General features: G+C 41.1%; 1 protein-coding gene across 7 annotated transcripts in view; it reads left to right on the forward strand.

Moving 5' to 3' along the window:
- The window catches only part of CEP112 (centrosomal protein 112), a 433,937-nt gene that overhangs the window by 213,635 nt on the left and 201,395 nt on the right, over positions 1–18,907 (forward strand). For all 7 annotated transcript variants that reach the window (XM_061615587.1, XM_061615581.1, XM_061615583.1 and 4 more), the window contains one exon: positions 6,144–6,251. In XM_061615587.1, the coding sequence (XP_061471571.1) occupies positions 6,144–6,251 (108 nt within the window). The remainder of the gene's footprint in view (positions 1–6,143; positions 6,252–18,907) is intronic.

The raw sequence follows: 18,907 nt of genomic DNA on the forward strand, positions 1-18,907 counted from the left end.
CACTTCCAGTAATAGCTTGATTTTCATGCTTTACCTGTAAAGTAGCTTGTTCCCCCATCTTTTTAACTGTTCCCAATTGTGTCTGAAATGTAGTGTGTGAAAACAACCCCTGTAAATCTTTAAGGCCATATCCTAGAGAGACTGGAATGATTCTGTTATAAACAGAATTAAATTATTGCAAATACATCCATTTAAAGAAAAATGGATGAAGATGTACAAATACCATTGCTTATTATTACACACATTCTCATACATCCATTGGCTTTACCCACATTGACTGGACAACCGGTTGTCTCTCTCTCTCACACACACACATTTTTCCCCACACAGACCAGAGCAAACCATTCCTTGATATTTTAGAGAAAGCAGTAGAGATAAACAGTAAAATACCCTTCATCATAGCATTCACAATTAATAGGAAAGTAAGGGTTGAATAGTCAGAGCATTAAACATTATAAGACCTAACACAAACATACGAATCTGCTTTCTTCATTGTTTACATTATACATTGATTATGACGAGCAGTCCTTTCAAGCTTGGAATGAAGCTGCCTTTTAACACAAAGTTCATCCTCAGAAAGTGAAATGCTTCTGTTAGGTGAACGCTGACTTGGTCTGTAGATTGTTTAGCCCGAATAGTTGAAAATGTTGGAAATGCAACAACAAAAAAATCAACCTCTGTGTGACGTTGAAGCACTGCAAGCTTCATCTTGCCTCATATTTAAAGCTGTTGAACACACCACGCAGGAAGTTGAATCAGGAGCACAGAAGATCATGGTACCAAGTAAACAGGAGCATTAAAAAAAAAAGCAGGTCGTTCTGTTGATCCAAGAACACAGTAGTTTGGTTTTGCTGTCATCTATTCCTTGGTTTGGATGGCAATTTAGGAATTGGAAAACTTTCAACTTCTCTGTCGTTGCTGACCATATATAGAGTTCTACATCCTACAATGCCCCCCAGAAGCCCGAAATTTAGAGCTGCCACCAGGCATCTGAATCCACTCTGACTTCCCAACAGTTGGGCAATTTAATGCTGAGACACCAGAATTCCAGCATCCTCTTTTGCTTCATTTTCATTTGAAAAGAAAAATAACCCTGCACTGCTTTTGCACTTTTACACCACCATTGAACTTCAACTTTTTATTAGTTGGATTAATTTGTTTGGGCATTGTTTCCCTCAGAACCTGATTAGACTTCCAACCCATCTTGAGGAAGCATAGCAGGGTGTCTTACAGTATGGGCACCCCCCTTCATAATAAGATTACCCATCAACCTATCACCGAAAGAAACCCTCCCATATTGCAACATACTTGCAATTTGGTTGGATTGCTTTGGGGGGGCATATGTGCTCTTCAATCCAACCAGAGAGGCCTTTGAACCTTTCCCCTTTGTTTTCACTATGCTCTCCTAAGAGTGCTGACTTGTTTTTCCCGAATTTTCCTGAGAGAATGCACTTCAAAAGGGGAAGGTTGTCTTAGCCTTTTTATTTTCTCTGTGCACTGTTTGAATGCATGTTTTCTGAGTCTTTACCACTGGTCCATTTCCTATAACCACTGGACTCTCTTGTCTTAACAAAGACTTATTTTGTTAGTGTTGTGCTTGGGAAAAAAAGGATCTATAAGTTTCAACAACTATAAGGTGTTTCTTTTATGATTACCTCTTGCTACAAATACAAAACAAATGTTAGTGGCAAAAATAGATTTAAGTTCTGTTCCAAATCCTCAGGGAGGTCCAATGGTGCACATCCTGTATGTAGAGCAGTTGCTCTAAGTGCCTGTCAAGGAATAAATGCACTAACATGTCTATAGCAAATGTTAGAATTATGAACAACATTTTAAAAAGAAAAAGTTCATTGGTAATAGTGTGGTTTACATGCACAAGGTATGACAATGAGGAAAGCATTTCCCTGTTTAGTTCATGGCTTTACGGTTGAAAGTCTTGGTCCATTTTCATTCAGAGAGCATCTGGGGATGAATTTCTGTTTTGGAAGCAAAGTAACATTAATTCTCAATGTGAATTCTAATATAAGGTAGACAATTGCTGTGGCTGGAAGCTCTACATTTTGGTCCCCTTTTTGGTCAAAAAATGGTTTGTAGGCAAAAAACTTTTTTGGGGGGGGAAGAAATATTCATTAATGGAGAAGTATGCCTTGGTGGATCCAAAGAAAACAATTAAATCAAGCTCCCAAACTCAATAATATAAATTTTAAAATCCCACCAGCTCCTTTATTTACAGTGTGAAATTTTATCTGTAATGACTTTACCTAGTCACAAGAGGGTGTAACATTAGACTTAAACAACAAGGTGGCCTCAGTTTTGCCTATCTAGAAAATGGGCAAATCATACATTTTACAGACAAATTTAAAACAATTACCTGGGATTGAGCACTTTCAGGCTTTATTTTCCTTATGAAAGAAAGAACCTTCAAGAGGTTTTGTTGTTGACTTCCAAATATTTTTCCCTCTCAAGCACACTGTCATACACACCCTCTCTTACCCAAGTTCAAAAGTTTAAACAGGTATAGGTTCTAAGCCATGATCTGGCAACAACAATGAAGACAAAAAGGAACCACACACACCATTTTGTTCTTTCCTGTCATTTCCCCCCTTTCTTATTACCATCAATCAATATTTTTCAAACTATCCTTTCTCTACCATAAAACAGCCATCAAAATAACTTACTTCCTAGAATCCTTTATGCTGCCTTCCTACCTTTTCTTTCCTACAACTTTTCAGTCCTTCATTTTACTTACAACCTTTCTATGCTAATTCATGGGTATCTTTTCCCTATCAAAAAGTGTGTGTGGCGGGGGAGGAAAACATCTCTACCCACAAGGCACAATATACTAATATAGTTGGCACTTACAGTTGCTTCCCTTTATGTACAAGTAAATGGGTAGAGTAGTTCCAAAAGGAATTTTATTATCTATTGGCTACTGCCTTTGGCTACTGACAGAGAAAAACTAACTGTGCCAGGCTTTTATCTACAAGCAACAGCCAAAGGTCCAGGTCTAATCTAAACAAAAGGAACTCTAGTATCTTTCCCTGATTTCAAGATGTATTCTTAATAGGTTTGTGCTAGATCTAGAGAACAAAGGGGGGGGGAACCAATCTCTTTCCCTTTTCTGCAATTCTGGCTCAACATGCAGTAACAAAAACGAGAACCACATCAAAAAGAAAGAAATTTACAAATTTAAAATAAAAAAATGACTGACAAAGTAGAAGTGAACAAAGGGGCTATTGTATTAGAAGTGTTCATATAAATAAGCCCACTATTTAAGCTCTAGTGTTTGTCAGGGTTGGCAAATCATATGACATGATCAGGTTGCACTTATCAATAAACAAGTTTGCCATAGTTTTTCTTAAAGTCTTCTGGTATTTATATTATTATATATTTATCTACATATGTGGTGCTTTCCATAGTAATACCTTTTTTCTTTTGAAAAAAGACCCTTATTTAAACTTGGATGATTGAAGGACACAGGGAGACAACAGAGGGAAGGAGGAATGTGAGCAAATGCAATCAAAAATGACTAAGAACCCAATCCAGGGGTTGGTAATCAGTTCTAATTTTAGATAATTTTCCTTCTTAATACATTTCTTTATCACATTTGTGTTCCATCCTACTCCTGGAGCTAAGGGTTGCACACACGGGGTTTTCCATATTTAATCCATAAAATTACCAATCGTACATATTCTGCAGTGTTATATAAGCTTATATAAGATTGTGAAATGCCTTTCTCTCCGAGATGTGTCTGGCCTTGTCATTGCATACATTTTGTCAGCAGGCCTAGATGCACATTTTTGCGCAGGTCTTTGGGGATTAAAGATGAGTTCAGAGTATAACTACCTCTTCAGTGTTGTTGCTCGTTTTGCTTGCTGTTTGAATATAGTCTAATTGATGGTTTAAATCAAGTTGGGGACCTTTTGACCCTCCTGATGGTGCTGAACTAAAACTCCCATCATCCCAGGCCATTAGCCATGTTTGCTAGGGCTGATGGGAGTTCCAAGATCTGGAGGGCCAAAGGTTTCCCACTCCTGGTTTAAGTGGTGTTATGCAATATGTAGCTTACTTGTTGTTTTATTTGAACTGTATGGGTTGAATTCAATGAAGTCATCCCTGAGTGATAGGTCTCCCTCTCCCCTACAGCCCCCCAGTCAGTTCTGGGGATTCCCCAACTCTCCAGAGCATAGGGGGAGCATGGGGAGAGGGAGAGGAAGTCCCTGTGTACAGGCTGAAGTCCTTGTGCTGATAGGGCGACTTTATTGGATACAACCCTTTGTAACCCACCCTGGGACTGCACAGTGAATGGTGGGCTATAAATGCATGTAAATAAATGAAAGATGGAATAAAACATAGGGATGATATTTAAATCGAATAAGGATTATGACTAAAAAGCATATAGCTATGGCAAGTGGTTTGTGCATACACAGTTCTAACTGGTGACAGAAATTTTACACAGGTAGAATTTGAAATGTCAAATTATTTGACCTTTCTGTGTTTTTTTCTCTTATTACCTCACTATTGACAGAAAATGTATACTTCCCAGCAGCTGCCACCTGAGGGATTATGGGGATCTTCCAGCTAAATATCTCTGATCATTTAACCCCTTGTCCCTCCTTCATCTCTTGAAGCTATGAAGTCTTCGGTGCCAATGGGTCATGCCCCTGCTGTATCTTCTCCATTGTTACTATGGGGTATTATTCCTGGGAACCCTAGTTTTTGTTTTTGAAAAATCCTTTCTAAAAATAGTGAGTACATGATAGTAGATGTCAAAGAGACTAAAATAAGAATTTCCCCAAATTACTTATGGGGTGAAATATGTTTTCCCACATGGGTCATGAGGGTCCTTTTTAATACCTCATAATACCTCCAAGCCATCTGAAGTCCTTTTTATTTATTTTTAATTATTTTGTTTATTAGATTTATGTCCCACCCTTCCTCCTACTAGGAGCCCAGGCGGCAAGTGTTAGTCTCCTTTACCTTAGGATTTTAGCCTCTACAATTTTCTTCTTATGCTACTGTGAACCTTGAGATTACTCCAAGCCTGCTGATATCTCTCTTTGTGCATGGATGTTGTTGTTTGAGCTATGTGAACAATGGTACTCATAGCCTAAACATTGTAAATAAAAGGAATTTTAAGTCTGTGGAGGCACGCATGACACAGTTCTAACCACTGTGCTATCCATACAAATGATTAAATTATGTAATGAATTAGGAACAGATAAACTGCCCTTTTCAGAGTCAGACCATTGGCCCATCTCAGTGATGTTGATACTGACTGGCAGTGGCTCTCCAGAGTTTCAGAGGGAGATCTTTTCCCTACCTGGAGATACTGGGGATTAAAATTGCATGCAATTTTTACATGCACAAATTGTTGATGATATTTGATTTCATCATGGAATGATGAAAATTGGATTCCCAATGTATTAAATCACTTCTTCAAATGAACTGTCCCATTTTGATTATTTTGTCACATACAGAATATAAGGGCAAACAATCCAGGAATATTTAGCAAGCAGGTCAAGCCAAATAGCACACTGATAGAAAAAATGTGGGAAACCAGAAAGACTTGAAGAAAAGTCTTTTTTGAGTGCAAATATGATGACCCTGATAATGCCCACCTTCAGAATCACTATACTGCATTTAAGTGCTGCAAACAAATGTATTTATAATGAAATCTTCATGTTTTTGTTCTCTGTTTTAGTCATTAAAATCAGTGTGGCTGACAAGATGCCTAACACTTTTCAAAATTTCAATGACAGTTGTACAAGAGAGAAAAATACAGAGGGAATACACTCTGGACGAAGTCCAGCATTTTAAAGTGCCATTATTTTAAATTAAATACAACAAAAGATTTTACATAAACAACTTTATGATGTCATAGACTTTCAAGAACTAGAGTCAACTTCATCAGATGCAAAACTAGAGAGAATTCAGCACTGGTTCAAGAGTCCCTGTGAAATTATTATATTTTGGCTTGTTTGTGTTGATGGTCTTGTCATATTGTATCCTTGAATCACATTTATCAACACATAAGTGTTGCAGGACACTTTTCACCTCTTTGGTGGCAAGACAATTGTTATCAGCAGTGTCTGTCTTGATATAACTGATTTAATATCTAAATATTGTCTCTTATTCTCTAGATGGGAAGAGTGGAAGCAGATCTAAGCAGATCAAAATCTCTCCGCGAAAAACAGTCAAAAGAATTCTCTTGGCAGCTGGAGGAGCTCAAGCAAAGATATGAACAACAGGTTAGCTAGCTTTTGTAAAAAATAATATAATATGTTTCATAGCATTTACATTTTGGCACAGCTTGGCCCACCATGTTAATTTAATTTTAGCATTTTCCCCTTTGTCAATCCAAGCGCAAGAAGCAGGCCACTGTATCCTCCTCCCCTCCCAGGGCAAAAGGAGAAGGCACAGTAAGCAAGTGGCAGTGGCTTTGTGACTGTCTGATTCAGAGGGCCCACCCTCCTCAGAGGACAAGGAGGAGGAAGAGCTCTCTGATGAGGACCTGGATTCTCCACCTCAGAAAGGGAGGCTCTTTCTGACTGCGGTGTTTGCAGCTCTCTTGGCCAAGGCCAGACGTCTTCTGGAGCTTCCAGAAGAACCAAACAAGGAGGATGAGGCTGCAGCTTTGGGATGATCCAAAGGGTTCCTGATGATCAGCCCATGCTAGTCACTCTTCCCTTCCTGTATTCTGTTCATGCCATACGGAAGGCAGAATGGGCAACACAGAATAAACACAAGCCCATTCACAAGCTGATACAAAAGTATTATTCCTCCCCTATCAGAGTCATGGATCAGCTGAGGACCGCTGCCATGATCAGCCAATGTCTGCACTTTCCTCTTCCTTGGCTATTCCTTCTAGGGGGAAGGTGACCCAAGAAACCTATGTGACAAGAGAGTGGAGGCGACACTGTGCAGAGACTTTGTGGCTGAGACCTCTGCCTTCCGAGCTTCAGTGGCTGCTTCAGTGTTTGCTCGGGCCCACATCCTCTGGATGAATGAACTGGTCACCAGGGAAGTTGTTCCCAAGCCAATCAAAGATGCCTTAGAGAAGGAGTCCCTTTTGGCAGCTACCAGGCAGACACAGCTAGGGATGCCATGTCGTTTAACGCCAGAGCCATGGCGGCAAGCACAATAACCTGGTGCACTATTTGGCTTTGCAGCTGGGAGGTGGATTCTGGATCCCAAACCAGGCTGGCCAAGCTGTTTGGTGAGCTGGTGGAGAAAATCCTTGTAGAAACCAGTGAAAAGCAGAAGGCCATGCCCCCCCAGAAAGGTGGGGCACAAACAGCCTGAGTCCTTTGGAACTCAAGATCATTTCAACATCTGCACTCCTGGGAGGGGGTGTCAAACAACAATGGAGCAGGTCACACAAGTCTTCAGAGGCAGATTCATCCAGAAATCAGTGAACCTCCAGTTACTCTGCCAGTTCCAAGTACCAGAAGGGAACAAAGAAGGGTCAGTCCAAATGACACTAGGGGAGCAGCGCCCCAGGGCCACATGGGGGCTGGCTGCTCCATTTTGCTCACCAGTGGGCCAGAATGACTTCAGACAAATGGGTTCTTCAAACTTTCACCTCAGGGGTACTCACTGGAACTTTTCAGACTGCCACGGGAGAAGTTTGTAGCGACTCCGTACTCCTAGAGGCCAGACAAACATAAGGCTTACCTCAATGCCATCAGTCACCTCCTTGACATCCGGGACATGGAGCCAGTCCCGCAATCCAGCCAGAAGCACAGGGTCTATTCAATCCTGTTTCTGGTCCTGAAGAAAAATGGGGATGTCTGCGCCATCTTGGATTTCACGTGACTCAACAGAAGAATGCTGTACAAGCAAATTGAGACCCTGAGGCCTATATCAGGATGAATGAATAGCATCCATCAACCTATCCGAAGCATATCTCCATGTGTGTTTCCACTCCAGGCATAGGAGATATCTATGATTCTGCTTCAACAGGAGGCCCTTTCAGTACAGAGCTCTTCCTTTCAGTTGCACTTCTGCCCTCAGAGTCATCACCAAAGGTTTTCTGGTCCTGATAGCACACTTGAGGACCCTGGGGATATAAGTGCACCCCTATTTGGACAGCATCCTCATCCAGGTGCTGTTATGGGAACAATGATAGAAGGATGTCCAGACCACTTTGTTGTGCCTAAGGCAAATTTGTTGTGAACATGGAGAAGAGTGCCCTGGAATCCACCCAGACCATCATCCATTTCGGAGTTCAGATAGACTCAGCCAGTTTGCGCTTTTGCCTTACCCAAGACTGAGTGGAAAAGATCATTTTCCTGATGGAGAAGGTAATCTCTTTGGAGTCTGCCAATCTGATAGAGTTGGTGAAGCTTCAGGGGATTCTGGTTTTGTTTCAGGACCTGGTACATTGGTCTTCCATGCTTGGCCACAGCTTCAGGTTCTTTTGCCTTTCCAGGATCAGATTGCACAGTCACACAGCCTGGCAATTCCATTTGAGCTGATCCGCTGTAAAGAGTTGTAGTGGTGGTTGGCCCCTCATAGACTCCTGGAGGGTGTGAGTATGGAGATACCTGTCTGGAAGGTCATCACAATGGATGCCAGCATGTATGGCTGCAGGGCTCACCTGGACAACTGTTACCCAGGGAGCTTGGACTACCAGGGAAGTGCAAAGGAGCATCAACTAGTTGGAGTTCCAGGTGGTGAGGCTGGCACTACTGATGATTGAACCGCACATCTTGGGCTCACATGTTGAGTGAGGACTGACAATGCCCCTGCCAAATCATATGTCAACCGTTAGGGAGTCATGAGGTCCAAGGCGCTGATGAAAGAAGTGTACCTCCTTCTTAGCTCAGCGGAGTCATGATTTCTGTTGCTGAAGGTGGAATATCTGGCAGGGATGCAGAATGTGACAGCGGATTGGTTAAGCAAGATCACCTTGTCAGATTCGGATTGGCAGTTGCATCCCCAGGTGTTTCAACAGATAACCCATTGTTTTGGTTATCTCATTCTCAACCTCTTTGCAATATGCAATGACTCCCAGCTCAGCAGCTTCTTCGCCCCCTTTCAATCTCTGGAAGCCCTGGGCACAGCTGTGCTGACAGCGGTTTGGCTGAAGGGCTTTCTTTATGCTTTCCCCCTTCCAGTCTCTCAAACCATTCAGTGAGTACATCAACTGAGGGCAGAAGCCATCCTGGTGGTGCCACATTAGTCATACAGACCTTGGTTCCTGGAGTTGCTTTACCTTTCTATTAAAGATCCATGGCATCTTCCCCACTGGGAGGATCTTCTGAATCAGGGCCTGATGCTACATGCCCGTCTGGAGCTTTTCCGCTTGACAGCATGGAGGCTGAGCAGGGCGTCTTTCTCTCCATCCTACTTCCCGCTGCTGCTGCCACCACCGCTGGCAGCAGAAGGGAGAACTGGAAGCAGGCTTAGGTGCTTAGGATCCCCCGCAAGGAATTTTGTCAGGTGGGGCAGAGGCACCCGCCTATCAATCATGTGATGTTGCAATGGTGTCATGTGATTGACAGGCAGCAGCTATGCCCACCTATGAAATTTGTCCCTCAAGGCCAATCCTGATAAGGATCTGGCCCGTGGAGCCAAAAAGGTTTCCCATCCCTGGTTTGCATTTTGAAACTGTAAACTCTGTTTAAGTATAATTCCAACCTGGAGCAGAATTAACCCCCAAGGATATGACCCCTGGAATGCTTTGTAATGGGGGGTTAATGTTGGTACACATGGGAATGTACAGATTTTTTTATTTTATTTTGCTTGCTTTACAAAAACAGAACAGTCTACTCCATTGCTCTTGAAGTATATAATCACCTGAAGAAAATAATAATTCAAGTTACAGGCAAGACCTTAAGTTATTTTCTGTACCCTATTTTAAAAAGCTGGAGAGGATAGAATGGACCCTAGATAGTTTTAGTCATGCATGAGGAATCTGTGGTCCACCAGATGTTGTTGGACTCCAACTCTCTCATAATCCCTCAGCTCTGGCTGGCTGGGGCTGATAGGAGATGGAGTCCAACAATATCTGGAGGACCATAGGTTCCCCACCCCTGACTTAAATGTACAGTAATTTCACTTTCCCATTTATTTCAATGTAGGTAAACTGGATCGCTGCCAGCATGTTAAATGTATTTTTTAAAACAATTGAAAAGGGAGGGAAGAAATGAAACATCATAGGAGAACAGAGCGCAAAATTGCTGAGGAGTACATGGAGAATGAAGTAGTTCAAGCTTCCTTAAAAAAATGTTTTATGAATATTTGAAACAGCTACTGGCATCCATGGCAACTCTACTAGTTTTGCGGGATTAAATATTCTATACTGTATATTCCGGCGTACAAGACGACTGGGCGTATAAGACGACCCCCAACTTTTCCAGTTAAAATATAGAGTTTGGGATATACTCGCCGTATAAGACTACCCCTGCTTATGACATGCAGGTACTTAGCAGGAAAACTGTCACTTATAAACATAAGGTTGTTTGTCATCAAACATGTAAACATAAAACAGTGCAAGTGGATTAAACTTTTCCTAATTCACTCTAAAGCTGAAAGGAAGGAAATTCCCTAACGGCTCTCAGGGAGAGCGGCTCCTTTCGTTTTTTCCCCCAGTAAATTGCCTACGGCTTTCAGGGAGGCTGCGGCTGCGGCTCCTTTTGTTCTCTGGCAGCTGACGCAGCTCTAATCAGGAGCTTGTGATCGCGGCTTCCTGGCCCGCTCCGCGGCATTTTTTCCTGACTTCTTCGGCTTACTTACATAAGGAGCCTGTACATACGACTTCCTTTTGCCTCCTGAAGCTCAGTGACGTTATGGGAGACCGCGGCTGCGGCTCTCCCCCCCTCAGCAAGCCACCTAGAATTAACTGAGAGCTTGCGGCTGCTGCTCTCAGTATTGCTGCCACTTTACCTTTTTCACGGCAGCTCCAGAGCCTGCAGCTGCGGCTCTGTGACAGAGCCCCTATCTGGGGGGGTTGCTCCGCCTCCCCCGGCTCGTCTGCGGCATCTTAAGCCTACCGCAACTGCCTTTAGAGCCCGCAGCTGCGGCTCATTCTTTCCCTCGTTTGCTGAGCCCAATCGTGCTCTCGCAGCCCAGCGGCCCCAGAGTTTTGGTTTGAGACTGTTTTGTGCTTGCTGGTGCGTTCCTATGACCGCCATTGCTTCTTTATCACCCCAAGCTTCTCTGATTGGCCAATTTTCCCGCCGTTTTTTGCAGCCGCCATTTCACCCGGCGTATAAGATGACCCCCGACTTTTGAGAAGATTTTCCTGGGTTAAAAAGTCGTCTTATACGCCGGAATATACGGTAATTATATTTTCCCCCTTTCATACTGACATTATGATCTTCCATTGTATCCTGAAGTCCGCACCATGAAATTCTGGATACAGGCCTGGAGAACATCATCTTCAAAACGTCCTCTTGTTGATATCCAAGATTGCTGTGTGATTAATAAGTTCAGCATTTTTACTAAGAGTCTCTTTTTGTTAGCTGCTTCTTTCATTATAATACAGCATCTCTGAAACTAAAGAACATACTAAGCATAAAAATGGCAAGAATATCTATAGACATTTCAACATAGTTTTTTTAAAAAAAATTCAAGAATCTTTTTTCTCATGTCTGCTCAGGTTTCATGTCTGTTCTTTAAAACTTTATCCTTTTATGCTGTCTTTACTGGCAGCATGCTACAAGATCATTTTGGTGCAAGTGATTTCTGAATATAACTTTTTCATGGTCTCTGCAATCCTGTATATGCATTCTAAATAGCCTTTTTATTAGTATGAACTTTTCATGTATGTTACTTAGAGTCAAATTCTACAGCACTGTCATGTCTTTGTGTTTTGAAGATTGTCATGCCTTATAAGTGAATGAGTGTATTCCAAAATGTTGATTAAAGGGGACTATTATAATTAAGCCCCAAGACAAAACAGGTAGTATATTTCTCTGCATTACATATAACATGTCTCAGGTTATATAATACCATTACCATGCCAAAGCTTACGCTTTGAAATGTACAGCCTGGAGTGTCTGAAAGCTGTCATGGAATGGAATTATTTATATATAAAAGGAGAGAAAAATAGGCATGCATATATTTGGCACAGATATTCATAGAGAATATTATGGTACAGTGAATGTCCCCTCCCCTGAAAGCTGAAAGTTTCCAGAATTTTACCTCCTTCATAAATTTTGAAGAACAAGTTATTACAGGGATAGCTCTTGCAGTCTCTTCTCAAGCTGAATTCCCATTGGCTTTGATTAGGTTCAGTAGAGACTACAAACTGAGCCTAGCGGCTTGTGTCAGATGCAAGAGAATTCTTAGCATTGACTGTCAAGAGGCTGCCATTGCCCGATAAGTTCACATAATCAAAACTCATTTGCGTTAAATCTTCATATTAATTAAATAGCTTTCTACATACAAAGCCCCTTGCTATCTTAGTAGCACTTCTGTCTTTGAAAATTATTGTACGGGCCCTGTGCAGATACAATACTACCCTATTGACTATCTATGGATAATCAATCATGAGCGACCTCTGCTCTTTCTTGCCTTCTGGAGTGGAGTGTCCCCAGCCCCATTGGCCTTATCCATGGTTCAGTGTTACGTTGGCTGTAATAAGCTATTGCCTGAATGATGTATAAATGATCCATGGGTGCCCCTTCCTTCCCCAGCATATCTGATGGGTTGGTTGGTGAGCCAGCTTTCCCAAGGGATGAGGGTATAGCTTTGTGAGGATTTATTAGCTGAGCAAAAAAGGAATTTAACATTGTCCATTTTTAGTAAGCAGTGGAGGCACCTGTCAGAGATTGCTGCAAGGCTGTTTTTTTGCTAGAAGAGATGACTGGGAGCTAAACATTGCAATCATGTAGTATAGACATTATATAGTCAACTATTGTCGTGAAACCTGCTGGAGGGGGGTGAACTGATGAGAACAAAGCAGAGGAGGACTTAGAGTGGGATGGTCAAGCTGGTGAAGGGCTGAGCAGGGAGTGGGACTCAGAAGGCGTCCCAGCTCTGGACTTTGACAGTTGAACCCCACCAGCTCCAGATCCCCCTGTGGAGCATCAACCTGACCAACTGGTTGTTTTCCCAGGCTGTTGCTTTCCTTCTCCCTGCACCCACGTCACCTGCAGGCAGCCCTCCTCCCTCTGACAGGGAAGAGGGGATGGTGATGGGGACTCCACTTTTGCCTCGTGCCAGGAGGCGAATGTGGTGGGAAATTCAACAGGCCCAGTTGAGGCAGAATCTTTGCCTGTGCACGCGCTCCCAACAGTGACAGTACACGCAAGTAGAGTATTTGCCCAGCCTTATTTAAGCTGAGTGAGGGGAGGGGAGTAGTTGTTGAGTCAACGTCTTAGTGCAGCAAAGTAGTGCCTCGTTAGTTCAGAGAGATGCTGAGTTCTGAGTAAGCCGTACGTAGATTCATGAAGTACACCGAACTGAAACTTTCTGTTACTTCAATAAAAGAAAAAAACACAGCTGTCTCTGAGTCTGAGTTCTTAGAGTTCAGACAGGACAACCATGATATCACTAATGATGAACTCTTGGCAAAATATGTTGGCAGTGTAAATGAGACATTTGTGAATGATGTGCAGATTCCAGAACAGACATACATCACCCTAAAGCTTGATAAATGAGATCTGAATATGAAATCCTTATTGCAAAAATGTTAGTGTCACGTTTGGTTTTTTAAAAAAACAGTTTTTCTTTCAAATGCAGCAAAAAATAAATTCCTAAATTGAGAAGTAAGTGGCCAAGTATTCTGTTTCCAATATCAACCAGCCAAATGCCCCTAGATGTTCACAGATGGGTATGAGGGTAATAGTGACCTCCTCTTTGTTTCCACTATCTGGTATTCAGAGAAAGATTGTTTTAATAATGTGGATGTCCATAATAAATAGCTATTAATATTATCTGTGGATATGTTTAATACTTTTAAAAAGTCATCTAAGATAGTGGTGGTGGTTGTTATGTGCCTTCAAGTCGACTACAATTTACGGCGACCCTATGAATCAGCGACCTCCAACAGCATCTGTCGTGAACCACCCTGTTCAGATCTTGTAAGTTCAGGTCTGTGGCTTCCTTTATGGAATCAATCCATCTCTTGTTTGGCCTTCCTCTTTTTCTACTCCCTTCTGTTTTTCTCAACATTATTGTCTTTTCTAGTGAATCATGTCTTCTCATTATGTGTCCAAAGTATGATAACCTCAGTTTCATCATTTTAGCTTCTAGTGACAGTTCTGGTTTAATTTGTTCTAACACCCAATTACTTCTCTTTTTCGCAGTCCATGGTATCCGCAAAGCTCTCCTCCAACACCATATTTCAAATGAGTGATTTTTCTCCTATCCACTTTTTTCACTGTCCAACTTTCACATCCATACATAGAGATCAGGAATACCATAGTCTGAATGATCCTGACTTTAGTGTTCTGTGATACATCTTTGCATTTGAGAACCTTTTCTAGTTCTCTCATAGCTGCCCTCCCCAGTCCTAGCCTTCTTCTGATTTCTTGACTATTGTCTCCATTTTGGTTAATGACTGTGCCGAGGTATTGATAATCCTTGACAAGTTCAATGTCCTCATTGTCAACTTTAAAGTTACATAAATCTTCTGTTGTCATTACTTTAGTCTTCTTGACATTCAGCTGAAGTCCTGCCTTTGTGCTTTCCTCTTTAACTTTCATCAGGATTCGTTTCAAATCGTTACTGGTTTCTGCTAGTAGTATGGTATCGTCTACATATCTGAAATTATTGATATTTCTCCCTCCAATTTTCACACCTCCTTCATCTTGGTCCAATCCTGCTTTCTGTATGATATGTTCTGCGTATAGATTAAACAAATAGGGTGATAAAATACACCCCTGTCTCACACCCTTTCTTATTGGAAACCAGTCGGTTTCTCCATACTCTGTTCTTACAGTACTCTCTTATCCAGAGTATAGGTTGCACATCAGGACAATCAGATGCTGTGGCACTCCCATTTCTTTTAAAGCATTCTATAGCTGTTCGTGATCTACACAATCAAAGGCTTTGCTGTAATGTATAAAGCAGGCTGATTTCCTTCTGAAATTCCTTGGTCTGTTCCATTATACAACCTACGTTTGCCATATGATTTCTTGTACCTCCTCCCTTTTGAAATCCAGCTTGGATGTCTGGCATTTCTTGCTGCATATATGGCAAGAGCCTTTGTTGTAGAATTGTGAGCATTACTTTACTTGCATGGGATATTAAGCAATAGTTTGATAATTACTGCATTCCCTGAGAAATTTTTGACAAAAATTTGGACAGATTCAGTCTCCGTAGCTTGTAGCAACTCTATTGGTATGCCATCTATTCCTGGTGATTTGTTTCTTCCAAGTATTTAAGAGCAGCTTTCACCTCACATGCTAAATGTTCTGGTTCTTCATCATATGGTTCCTCCTTGAATGAATCTGTCATCCTGGCATCTCTTTTATAGAGTTCTTCCTTGTATTGCTTCCATCTTCCTTTTATTTCACCACAGTCAGTCAGTGTGTTCCCCTGTTGATTATTTAACAACCCTACCCTTGGTTTAAATTTCCCTTTAATTTCTCTAATCTTTTGGAATAGGGCTCTTGTTCTACCCCTTCTGTTGTCCTCTTCTATTTCTATACAATAACTATTGTAATAGTTCTCTTTGTCCATATGTCCTATTTGCTGTATTGTTGCATTTAAGGTTCTAACCTTATTTCTATCTCCTTTTGCTTTTGCTTTCCTTCTCTCTTTAACCATTTTAAGAGTTTGTTCAGTCATCCATTGAGGTCTTTCTCTCTTTTTAACTAGAGGTATTGTCTTTTTGCATTCTTTCCTGATAATGTCTCCGACTTTAGTCCATAGTTCTTCTGGTTCTCTGTGAAGTAAGTTTAAAGCCTCAAATCTGTTCCTTATTTGATGTTTATATTCTTCTGAGATGTTATTTAAATTGTATTTTGGCATTATGATTGCTTTGTTATTGTTCTTTAGCTGTACTTTGATTTTCGATATTACTAGTTGATGATCTGTACCACAGTCTGCTCCTGGTCTTTTTTTCGCAGAAAGTATGGAACTTCTCCATTTTCTACTACCAATTATATGATCGATTTGATTCCTATATTGACCATTTGGTGATGTCCACGTGTACAGTCATGTTTTTGGTTGCTCAAAAAATGTGTTTGCGAGAAACAAATCATTGCCTTCACAGAATTCAACAAGTCTTCTCCTGCTTCATTTCTATCTCCTAAGCCCTATTTTCCCACAATTCCTAGTTCTTCTCTGTTCCCTGCTTTTGCATTTCAGTCCCCCATGATTATCAGCACATCTTGTTTTGGTGTGTGATCAATTTTTTCCTTTACTTCTGCGTAAAATCTCTCCAATTCCTCTTCTGCATTTACCGTTGAAGCATAGACTTGGATGATAGTTATGTTATCAGGTTTCCCATTAAATCTCATTGAAATAACTCGCTCAGACCTTGCATTATAGCTCTTAATTGTGTTTGCCACATCATTTGTCACTATTAAGGCAACCCCATTTCTTCTTGATTTCTCATTTTCCGCATAAAATATTTTGTAGTTGCCTGACTGAAAGTGTCCCATTCCCGTACATTTAAATTCACTCACCCCAGGTACTGTAATGTTGATATGTTCAATTTCTTGCTTGACAATTTCTAACTTCCCCTGGTTCATGCTTCTCACATTCCATGTTTCTATTGTGTGCATCATACAACTCTGGACTGTCCTTTCGCATCTGTGCGCATCAGCCTCTGGGCTTCCTGTCGGCTTTGACCCAGCTGCGTCATTAGTCACAGCGCTAATTGTACTTGTCATTTGTTATGATGGTTAATATTGTCATATTCTGATAGAGAATTCTGATTATAATAATTAGCCTTAAACTCAGTTTGTTTATTTCAGATGTTTTATATCCCACCCTTCCTCCAAATCAGAACAGAGTAGGGTACAGCACAGACTACTTTTTATATTGTATGCTAAAATATAAAATAAAATAGAATGAAGTCCTTATGCGCCATTTAAAAAAAAAATGGCGTTTTTGAGAGTCAGTTTAAAAGAGCTGTATATATTTCTTCACCAATATGCACTTCTGTCAATAGAACATGAAGGCAAGGCCCTTGTTGGTGCCAACTGAACATATCACTCCCTTATTCATCTTCTGCAGATTTGTCACTTTCCTTTGAAGTATCTGCTAAGGTCATTTTTAAAAAGAGGAACTGTTGTTTTTTACTTAGTTTAGATGGTCTTTTGAATCTACCAGCTGCAAGTAGAACTCTCTCTCTCTCTCTCTCTCTCTCTCTCTCTCGTGTGTGTGTGTGTGTGTGTGTGTGTGTGTTTGTTTTAAAAAACAAGAGTCCTATCTGCCAGGAGCAGCTGCCTTAGATACTTCAAAGGTATTGGACACCACAGAGAAGGCAGCTGCCTTTCCTGCCTGTGAAAGTATTTCAGTGTCTGGATCAGGCATCAATGACCCTCAGCACACAAAACTGTTACTGTGTGTGTGTATATGTGTGTATATACTATATATTTCTCTGTGTGTGTGTGTGTCTGTGTGCGTGTGTGTGTGTGTGTTTGGAAACTTTTTTAATTTACATAAAAACACCCTCTGGATGGTGCTTTCATTAAAAGCCATCGATTCCTGAAGGCTTGCATGCTTAGTCTTTGGAATTTTCAAGGCTCACCTGAGCAATATTTCAGAAATCCTGCAAGTTGTTCCTAAATTCTCATACAAAGAGGTGGCAAGTGTATAATTTGATTCCTGATACTGTAGCCATAATTTAAAGGGTATATACTGCATAACCCCAAGTGTGCATGTTTTACTTTCCCTATGGGTAGGGAAACTGCATGTAATAGCATTTCACAATATATAGAAAAGCTTTCTTTGAAAGTGAATAGAGTCAAGCAGATATCTGGATCAAGGACTACAGATGCCTTCAAGAAATTGTGAAATGCTTAAGTCCCATTGATTTCCATCGGGCATGTGTTTTAAAATGCTCAATCCTACATCCATATCTACTTGAATGATAGAGCACATAGGATTGCAGTCTAACTTTTTCTGGATAGCATCAAATAATTTCAGTTCAGTTTCTTAAAAAGAAAATTCCTTTTTCTGGTTATAAATAATATCTTCCATTAAAAGCTAAAGGTAGGCAGGTGTAAAGATGCCAAGTTGTAATTATGCCATAAAATTGCACATTCCTTCACTATAGCCCCTCACATCTTCTGTACAAATTTATCCTAGTTGTTCTTTATATATATATATATATATAATTTTCATTTTTAAATAATACATAGAACTGCTGTAACATATTCCCACTCCTCATTCCCACTCCCACACGACCCCATTCCATTCTATAAGAGAGCTATCATAATGATTAAGTCAAATATAAAAGTCCATCAAGCCAACCATAGTCTTTTAAAGAGTTTGTGTACTTGGCAACAATTTTCTTCTTTAGATGTAAATTCCATAAAAGGTGTCTTTCTTGTTAAAGCCTCTTGCTAATTTCAGGTTTTGTGTCAGTTTTTCTAGCAGGGCAAATTCCCATAGTTTTCTGTACCGTCAATCCAATGATAGTCCATCTAAGACCACTCGAAGTGGTTCAGTCCAAATTCTTTAGACAAATATTTTCTGTTCTATGCTGTGCTCCTAACACTTTATTGCGAACGGAAGCTGGTCCTCCCTCTATTACTTTGCAGGCCTGGGAGTCAGCCGGTGGCTGCCATGTTGGGGTTTGCGGGTTGCTGCTGTGCCTCTTCAGCCGCGTCTCTGCTGTGGGGTGTGTGGAGCACGCCAAGTCCGCTTCAGGATCAAATGCTGAAGCTCTGGAGTAGGGCTGCCACCTCCGAAGCCCACCGGAACTATGCTGCACAGACAGCACCTTCAGCTAAAGCTGGAGCTTCCACTGGGCGCATTGTGGCAGTCATTGGTG

This window comes from Rhineura floridana, chromosome 3 (genome assembly GCF_030035675.1).
Source record: "Rhineura floridana isolate rRhiFlo1 chromosome 3, rRhiFlo1.hap2, whole genome shotgun sequence".
Lineage (NCBI taxonomy): Eukaryota > Metazoa > Chordata > Lepidosauria > Squamata > Rhineuridae > Rhineura > Rhineura floridana.